The sequence below is a fragment of the Elephantulus edwardii genome, unplaced genomic scaffold (assembly GCF_000299155.1).
Source record: "Elephantulus edwardii isolate Elephantulus edwardi_28Jun2011 unplaced genomic scaffold, EleEdw1.0 scaffold00021, whole genome shotgun sequence".
Taxonomy (NCBI): domain Eukaryota; kingdom Metazoa; phylum Chordata; class Mammalia; order Macroscelidea; family Macroscelididae; genus Elephantulus; species Elephantulus edwardii.
The window spans coordinates 3,608,493-3,617,775 of NW_006399771.1; the positions used below are offsets into that span (position 1 = coordinate 3,608,493).

A 9,283-nucleotide genomic window follows, 5' to 3' on the forward strand; every position below is an offset into this window, starting at 1 on the left:
ATTATATTGGGAGATTTTCAAGAGGCTTTCTGTGGGGGTGGAGTTGGTGGGAACAGATTGCCGCAGGGGGCCTGGGTCGGGATCAAACGTGCCATTCTCAGGCCTGGCCATGAAGGAGACCATCAGCCACAGAGGAATCTGTGGACGGCCAGGATAGAGAATGACATCATCCCTTATTTAACGACTACATCCTGCCCATGGCCACATAGCCAGGTAGTGATGGGGCTGAGGTGGAAAAGCAAATCCCCGAAATTCCTGGCTACTCAGGCCTTGACACACTGCACCGTCTCCAGTGAACGAAGCTCAAATCTGTGGGCCAAGCCTGAGCCGCTAGCTCCTTTCTGGGTTGGGAAAGACTAAGCTTCTAGTCTGGAGTTCCGGGTGGTGAGGTGGGCAAACCTAGGAGGACTCCTTTTCCTAAGATTCATGTTCCTCTAGATGGGCTAGGTGTAGTGCATGCTGGAGATAAACCTGCCCGCTCTACTGCTGATACACCCTAGTCCCTGTCCATAGCTTGTTTATAGGCTTTTCCCTCTCTGGCCTGTCTCCCATGTCTCCCCAGGGGCAGGGCGAGCTGGAACAGCACCCCCAACCGGGGGCCCTCTGGAGGTGTCTCCTTTGGCTCTCTGCAGGTGGTGGAGTTGAGGGCGCCTTGAAAGAAACCTCCAGCTAATACTCTTTATTACAAGCGTTAATCCTGCAAAGCCGACTGGAAATAATGTTTATCTTTTCTCAGTTTAATTTCCTAGACCCTAAGCCTTGGATCAGTGAGGGCTACCTGAGGGTCCCCTGGGAGGGTAGGGATGGGAGCAGCTGTTGCCCAGAGGAAGGGAGGGAGAGCGGTGGACCCCAGGAGAGTGGACCCCAGTAGAAATCTCTATCCCAGGCCTTCTCATGTGGCCTGTCCACTCACCTGAAAAACCATTTATGTTTCTGTAACTCATGGTCTCGAAAGCCCCTCCTGTAAGACCCTAGTGGCACAGTGGTTAAGTACTTCACTGCTAATGGGAAAGTGGGTAGTTCAAAGTCACTAGAACCTCAACAGAGAAAGATGTAGCGGTCTGCTTCTTTAAAGATTACGGGTGTGGAAACCCTCTGTCCCACTGGTCACTAGGAGTCAGAATAAAGACTATGGATTTGATTTTTCATTTTAAAGCTCAGATTCAGAAACTTCTAGATAAAGGAAGTGGGGTGGGGTTGGCGTGTGGCTTGCTGCCTACATTCTTCTCAGGTTTTCCTGGCTACTCTGTTCAGGCCTTGACACACTGCACTGTCTCCAGAGAACTGAGCCCAAATCTGTGGGCCAAGCCTGGGCCACTGCTGTCCTGGCTTCTGCTGTTCCAACCTCTGTTTTTGCTTTCCCTGCCCCCCGCGCACTGCAGGCCTCCAGTGATCATGAATGTTCCTTCTGCAGAGGGCATCTTTCCTCCCTAGACTTCCGTGAGAGGGTGAGCGGTCCCTCAGCTGGCACTCTGCCCTGTGAGGCCAACACCCTGTAAGGCTGCGTTGCAGTGATTACAGATGAGCAGACACAGCTCCAGACTCCTTAAAGATCCAGGCCTTTAGGTGCACAGCCCTGTGCCTTTCAGCAGCCCCAACAGCTTGGTGGGGGCCCTGGGCCCATCCTTCTTCCCAACTGTCAGATGATTAAAATCCAAGGACCCTGGGACACCAACTCAGGCAGCCTCACTGAGCCAGTGCTACTGCTGCGCCCTCGCCCATTGATGCTACACAAGGTCAACCTCTTTCTCAATGTCAAGAAGACAAAAATTCTCACCACTGGACCAATCAGTAGCATCAGGATGGATGGTGAAGAGATTGAGACTGTTCACAGCTTCAGTTTGCTCGGCTCCACGGTCAACACTCTTGGCACCAGTAGCCAGGAAATCAAAAAACGTATTGCGATGGGAAAGTCTGCGGTTAGGGACCTCTCTAAAGTACTCAAGAGCAACGGTGTCTCTCTGGAGACTAAGGTGCGCCTGATACAGGCCATGGTTTTTGCAATCACTTGTTATGCATCAGAGAGCTGGACAATGACTAGGGAGGATAGAAGGGGAATTGACGCCTTTGAGCTGTGGTGCTGGAGAAGAGTATTGAATGTACCATGGACTGCCAAGAAAACAAACAGATTCATCCTAGAGAGGGTTAAACCAGGCTGCTCCTTGGAGGCAAGGATTCTGGGGCTTCGCCTGACATACTTTGGACATGTTGTAAGGAGAGACAGGTCTTTAGAGAGGGACATCATGCTGGGCAGAGTGGAGGGACAGCACAGGAGGGGAAGACCCTCTATGAGGTGGATTGATTCAGTGACTGAGGTACTCGGGATGGGTGTGTCAGAGGCAATGAGATTGGCACAGGATAGAGCAGGGTTTAGGGCTGTTGTACATAGGGTTGCTATGAGTCGCAAACGACTCGATGGCACATAGCAACAACAACAACAGACCTGCACCACAAGTGTTTATGGATACTTTCATTAACAAGGACATAGAGAGTGCTCCCTTTTCTCACCCTAAAATGACAGGCGTCATCACCATGTCTGAAGTAAGGGGCACTGTGGTCTCTCCTGTGAAGTGTTGAAAGATGGCGAAGAGGACCTCTCTCACCTCCCTGTCCCCAGATAAAGGTATGACCCAAGGACGAATGCAGAAACAGTGAAGCTGCCAGCAAACTTCATCATCCTCCCAACATCAGCACCATGGCAGCCCCCCCCTGCCCTCCCATATACTAGAACAAGTGGGAATGTGTGTCCAGCCAGGACTGCATATTGGACTGCAGCACTGATCCAAAGAGGCACAGTCTGCAGCCTTCCCCTCCCTGTCCCCAGATCCCCACTGGTCTCATCTGCACCCTGACCTCCCCCAGCACCCCTGTCACAGACAGGCCACACAGCACATTCTGCTCCATTACTTTTAAGGACACAAAGAGGTGGGGGAGAGAAGATACTCCTGGTCCTAGGTGGCCAGGTCAGGTAGGTCACAAGCTGGGGCTGGTGGGAAAGGTGAGAGGTGGGGCAGAGAGCAGGGGAGGGAGCAGCCTCTGACCTGGACCCAGAGTGCAAGAGTCTCTCAGCAGCACCCACTCTACCTGGCCTTCCCCAAAGGACCTGTCACCTGGGAGGGGAGGGGATCTGAAAAAAAAAAAAAAATGCACTTCTGTCCCCTCCCCAGGCCCCTCACTGATGTGCTAGCATGGCCACTGGAAGAATTTCTGTGGGTCTGTCTGTATGGTAGGCGACGGGGAGAACCCTTGGTCCTTGGTGAAGTCTGGAAGCTTCTCAGTACCCTGGAGAAGGAGAAGGGCTCATTTCCAAGAGTCTTCTGGAAGTTGCAGCCATTGCGCTAACCTGCTGAGAGAGGAAAGGTTGATTAAAATCCGAAGGCCAATGTCTGCGGCCTGGTAGAAAATCAGGGGTCAGCTATGTCTCTTCCAAAGGGAAGTGGGGTCTATCTAAAAGCAATTTCCTCACCAGAGGGAACATTTGGACACCATTATGTGCAAATTCAAAACCACTGTAACCTAATTTTCCAAGCTGGCAGTTAATCCTGAGAGAAATTACTACAAAGGGAAGAATTAGACAATACTTGCTCTGAGGCCCTGATGCTCCAATGCCCTTTTCAGGGGCGAAATTCCCTTTTACTAGTCTGTAAGCAGAGCTAAAAAAAAAATAAAACCAAACCAAACAGCTAGAAGCTGGAAACACTGACTGACTAAAAACCCTGCTTTGAGGTGAACCCTTGGGGGTTTGTGGTATCCACTCTGAGCTTCTAAGACTGCCAGAGGCAGAGACGTGTCTACACTGCTTGTATCAGTGTATCTTTGAGAGGGTTGTAAACCCAGTGTATTTGTCAGTCCTCCTGCTCAGACTTTCTCAGTCTCAGGACAAAGTCTTGGGACAAGACTGGCTCCTCTGATAGCCAGGCTGGGAACACTGGCACAAGGGGGTGGGGTGGGGGTGGGGTGATGAATACCCAGGACACTGGGCAGAACATTGGGCCATGAATCTGGAAATCTAGCTTTGTTTATTTGTTCAGCAATGTTCTAAGGGATCCTCAAATTATTCCTTCCATCCGAATTTATTATCATTCTTTAGCTTTTAAATGAAAGAGTCTAAGCTTGATTTTCAAGGGAAAATTTGACTCTTGTCAGATCTGAACTTGTCCTTAAAAGAAGAGGGTGGGGAAGTGTCTCTTGAAGGGCAAGGTTGGGAGCCCACTACCTTCTGCTCCGGACGGGTACTGGCATTGCACCGCAGGCCCCCTCCGCAGCGGGCTGGGCGCACAGCTCAGTGCCACCTCCTGCAGGCCAAATGTAGGGTTTCCAAAGGCTTTGGCTACGCGGGAAGGCTCATAGCACACAGAGTTTCTGGGGACCACAGGTCTCTCGCCAGAGCCTGGAGGCTGCCCAGGAATCAAATGGCACTGAGGACTCCTTGGCCTTGGCCGCGCCTGGAGCACATCTTCGATGGTGTTGGCCTCCACAGTGGGTGCCAGAGACCAGATGCGCGGTTTCTCGCTGCAGAAGTGCCGGGTGAGTGTGGGGCCCCGGGGCTCCGCCTCTTGGAAGTCCGCGCCCTGGGCTCGAGGTCCCGGGAGCTCACTGAAGGAGAAGCCGGGTGGCGCCAGGCCGCACTCCCTGCGCTCCAGCCTGCGCTCTCGAGCTGTGGCGCACGGAGCCGCCGGCAGTGACTGCGCGTCTTTGTGGAAGCCCGCCTGCCAGTCCGCCCCTGTGATCTCTGCCTCCTCTTCTTCAGCCTCCTCCTCGTCCTCCTCTTCCTCCAAGTCTTCCAGGTCACTCAGTCGGAGACCCTGGGCCTCTCGGTTAGCAGTAAGATCTGTAGGAAATCAGAAAAGAGTGAGAAAAGCCCAGCTCTCCCACCCCCCAAGGGAAATCGCAGGAGTGAGCATCCCTGAGAAGCTTTTAGCAGGAAGGCTCTGCGCTCTGGCGTTCTCGCAGTAATTGACCGGTCTGCCCACACCAGCCGCTGCACTTCCCCTGTCGCAAAGAATTCCGCCCCTAACCCAGTCCCAACCCTTCCATGATTTTTCTCCAGTGCAGATGCAGGTACAAGGTCTGGAGTTTGCATCTGTTTAAAACTAAAAGCAGAGGAGAGAGGGTGTGTGTGTGTGTGTGTGTGTGTGTGTGTGTGTGTGTGTGTTTGCCTGGTTTAAGCGCATGCAGGGTTTTTTGCTTTGCGTTGGTTTGGGTTTTGGGGGGCACTTCTGGTGGTTTAGTGAGAAGAAATTATGTGGCCAATTTAAAGACCCTCTCTGCTCCTTGGAATCCACCAGCTGTTCTTCGGGAGAAAGATGGACAGTCTCCTCCCGTGAGATTAACTGTCTCTGAAAACCCGCTGGAGGGTCACCTATGAGTTCTGTTCTGACTCCACGGCACATAACAACAAGGGTTAAAAAACTATTTGCCTTTGGCAACTTGCGCCAACCCTGCCCTAGATGTCAGTTAAGCGGTTAGGTATTTACATTTAGAAAATCCAGCAATGCAGCTGGAGTTTGCAGGAAAGGTGCTTCTTATGCCCTGGACCTGTGATTCCTTTTCCCACCTCCACCCCATCCCTGCTTCCCCAACCTTGGATCTGAGGTGGGGCTGGAACATTCGGTGTAGGGGTCAAGCACTGCTGCACTCCACACCTTAGACCCACTGTGTTAACTTTTCTTTGGCCTTGCTAGACGATGGGAGTGAAACAGACCACTGTGTTGCAGAATAAGTGGGGGGGAGGGGGCACTTAGGCTTGGGCACCAGGGAGTTGAGAAGATGCTAGTCAGGTTGGGATTCCAGGCCCAGGATGCCTTGCACTGGCAAAGGCCCTTAGGCTGGTAGCTGATGCAAATTCTATGCTAAACAAGAAGAAATAATAAAACAAAACCTTCTTCCTGTGGAGTCATTCTGATTCACAGCCATCATTGAATAGGTTAGAGTAGAATACCCACAGGGGTTGCAGGGCTCTAAATCTTTACAGAAGCGAACTGCCTCGTCTTGTCTTTCTCTCCGGGAGCCCCTGGAAGGTTCCAACCCTTGATTATTTGCTGAGCAACTGAGTGCTTTAACATTGAACCATCAGGGCTCTTCTATGTGGGGCACAATACAGAAAAGCTACCTTAGTGGGTGGCCATGAAAAACAGCAAAGTGCTTGCTGGCTGGTGGGACGTATAAAGTAGGACGGGCACTTTGAGTACCTTTGGTGTCCCCATTCAGGCTGCCCAGCCGTTCCTCTGTGCTGCCCTCTGCCTTCCTGTCTTCCACTCCTTTATTCTTGGGGGCCCACGTCATCTTGTTCTCCTTCTTGAGGCGCCGGCGCGCGTTGGCGAACCAGGTGGACACCTGGGTGAGGGTCATCTTGGTGATGATGGCCAGCATGATCTTCTCGCCCTTGGTGGGGTAGGGGTTCTTACGGTGCTCGTTCAGCCAGGCCTTGAGCGTGCTCGTGGTCTCACGGGTGGCGTTCTTCCGGCGACCAGCACCACTCAGCTCCATGGAGCCGTAACTGGGAAGAAAAGTGGCTCACAATCTGGAGGCTGGGGACCTGGGACTCTGGCAGGGGAAAGTCTGTGCCCAGAAGTGCGATTCCTTCTCCCCCACCTGACTTCCCCGACCCTGGACCTGCCCCACGTTGGCATAGGAGGTGGGACGGGGGCGCCTGGCACCTCTGCATCTTACCGGTCGTATTGGTACTGCCCCAGTGTGGGGTCGTAAGGGTAATAGGCTCCTGATTGGACCAAGCTGGATGTAAAGCTCCCTGCAGCCTCCTTAAATTCATACTGTGGATTCTAGTGGGAGAGGGGAAAAAAAGACTTTTAGCTGACTTTGAGAAGCATAGGGGTGGAGAAGCAAAGTGCATCTAAGTCGCACACTAAGGGTGTGACTTAAATCCCCGTGCTACCAGTAATGTCTGTTGAAAGATATTATTTGACTATTTTGCGTGTCAGTTTTCTTCTCTGTGAAAAAGGAATAATAATAACAATACCAGCACATTGAAAAGGAACGCTAGTGATTCAATGTTTAAAGTGCTCAGTTTCTAACCAAAATGTCACTTTTTGGGCCCCGTCCTGACTTTGCCCTATAGGCTTGCAACAAGTGGGGATGAACTCGATGTCAGTGGGTTTGGGTTTTAGGTTGTGAAGGACGCCACAGGAAGAGGCTTGGCGGAATCTCTGGTTCAGAATAAACAGCAGTTAACTATGAGATGTGCCCCTAGGGTTCCTGCTCCTGCACCCAACCCGCCTTTCTTCCCCTAGCAGAGCTATCTTCCAAACCTCTGCATCTTTGTAACATTCGAAGAAGTATGTGAACTTTTCTGCACCTCAATTTCCACTCCTATAAACTTTGAATAGTGATACCTGTTTTGCCCCTCACCTAGTGTGCAGAAGTAACTTCTCTTAATAAGCTAGGGTTCTGCAAACTGTAAAGTACGGTAAAGATGTCCCCACCCCTTACAAACTATCCCAACCACTCGCTTCCTTTCCTCTTCTTTCTCCCCAGCTTTGGGTCCCTTCTGGATGCTTTCCTGACGATGTCATTGCATTTCATCCGGAGATACGATTTGCACCCCAATCCAAGGCTCGGTGGGCTCTGGCGCACAGACTCAGGCATCACCCAGCATACTTACCAGCGCCCCGTACAGCGCAGAGGGCTCAGGGGCGTAGGACAGGTAGCCGGGGTAGCTCTGCGCGGCCGCGTAAGGACCTCCATAGATGCCCAAGGCCGGACCCAGCTCGGGCCTCGCGCTGCCCATTAGCCGACTATTGTAGGATGCGCAGCAGAGAGCGGCGGTGGGACTGGAGCCGGAGGCCACGTCGGGAACGGAGCTGGGGCCGGACTCGCAGCAAGTGGTGCTTGGACTGGCCGACATCAGAAACTAGGGGGCCAGAGGAGGAGAAGTGGAGACAGACAGCCGCACCTGAGGTTATCAAAGTTAGCAGAAGGAAGTTCACCAGTGTGCTGAGTTCACTGAGTTCACTCAGTGCCCCAGTGTACTGAGCATTCGGGTAGGTACTGGGAAGGTAACTTTCCAAAGAGGCAATTTATCCAAATTGCCCTTACAAATGCGCTCCAGGGCTTCCTGACCTTCAAGAATCCCAGTGGAAAATGTTCTGGAATCAGAATTAGAGATACCTCATCCCTCCTTTTCTCCCATCCCAGTATCAATCCAAGGGTTGATCTAGAAGTCGAGCTCAGAGACTGCCATGATGCACTCGCTTCTACTCCCATTGTATAAAGACTAGAAATCCAGCAAGTGAGTGTACAAGACTCGCCTAAGTTCACACAGCAGGTTAAAGGTCATGAAGGAACCGGATCCCATGAGAACAAGCTCCTTACCCTAGAGAGGGATGGAATGACAGTGGTGTATGTGGCTAGAAAACAGTGATGTATTTCCCCAGAAAACCGATGCCACTGAGCAAGCAGCCACCCTGGTCTGAGAGGCTGAGGCAGCCAGAGGTGGAGCACTAGGACGGGGCGTGGAATTGGGAGCACCAGGACAGGTGCTCCATTGCTGAACCAGCTCATAACCCACCGTTCAGCGGGCTTCAGAAGCGCGGGAGGAGACGACCCATCTTTCTCCTATGGAGCAGCTGATGGATTCAAACCCCCTGCCTTTGTGTTGGCAGTCCAACTCCTTACCTACTAGGCCACCAGAGCTTCCTTGAGACGCTAAGAAATGGACTCCTAAAATGATGATGAGGTGGACGGGTCTCTGCACTCTGGAAGTTTTCTGACTCTCCCAGACATCTATCAGTACAAGGCATGGACCTGGCCGGGTCACCGCGGGGATTCCACACTCTCCTTAGCGTGGGGTAAGGATGCCTACGTTTTGGGGGCCACAGTCTGATTTTCCAGCATGCACCCAGGGAGCGAACGCTTGGGAATGTAGGAGGGGGCGTGCGTGGTCTTTGCTCCCTCTGAATCCTCTAAAGACACGTGTGAGAGGAGGGCTCTCTGGGCACTTCACTCAGTCTAGCCACGCCAAGCCCCACCGAAGCTCCTCTTACCTGAGAAGCGCCGCTATATGGATGTCCGAAATGTGGGAAGGACATGGTGGCCGGCTCCCGCCCGCCTTCCTCTTCCCTCCGGAGTTCCCGCCTCGGTTGGGCGGCGCGGCGCCCCCAGCAGCTCAGCGCCCCGGTTCCTTACACCGCAGCGGGAGCACAGCGCCGGGTCTTTCGTCCGCTTGGCGCGGCTGGAGGCAGAGCCGCGCGCAGCCAGGCTGCTGAGCTCTGCGCTCCGGAAGGCGCCCCACCGGCCCGCGGGGTCCGGAAGACAGAGAGGCCCA

At 52.9% G+C, this 9,283-nt stretch overlaps 1 protein-coding gene across 1 annotated transcript; it reads right to left on the bottom strand.

The window, feature by feature from the left end:
• Positions 1 to 4,160: 4,160 nt before the first annotated feature.
• IRX6 (iroquois homeobox 6) lies at positions 4,161 to 9,047 on the bottom strand. Its single transcript, XM_006882580.1, has 5 exons — positions 9,003 to 9,047; positions 7,622 to 7,870; positions 6,673 to 6,782; positions 6,192 to 6,499; positions 4,161 to 4,831 (listed from the first exon to the last, which is right to left on the bottom strand). Exons 1-5 carry the CDS (start codon positions 9,045 to 9,047, stop codon positions 4,161 to 4,163), a joined length of 1,383 nt encoding a protein of 460 aa, XP_006882642.1.
• Positions 9,048 to 9,283: the final 236 nt, after the last annotated feature.

Bases quoted from the DNA above. Each gene is read 5' to 3' on its own strand.
- IRX6 (XM_006882580.1), bottom strand. From the start codon at position 9,047: ATGTCCTTCCCACATTTCGGACATCCATATAGCGGCGCTTCTCAG. The intron at 7,871-9,002 runs GTAAGAGGAGCT...CTGGCCCCCTAG, and splicing joins CATATAGCGGCGCTTCTCAG to TTTCTGATGTCGGCCAGTCC. The intron at 6,500-6,672 runs GTAAGATGCAGA...TTTTCTTCCCAG, and splicing joins GGGCAGTACCAATACGACCG to TTACGGCTCCATGGAGCTGA.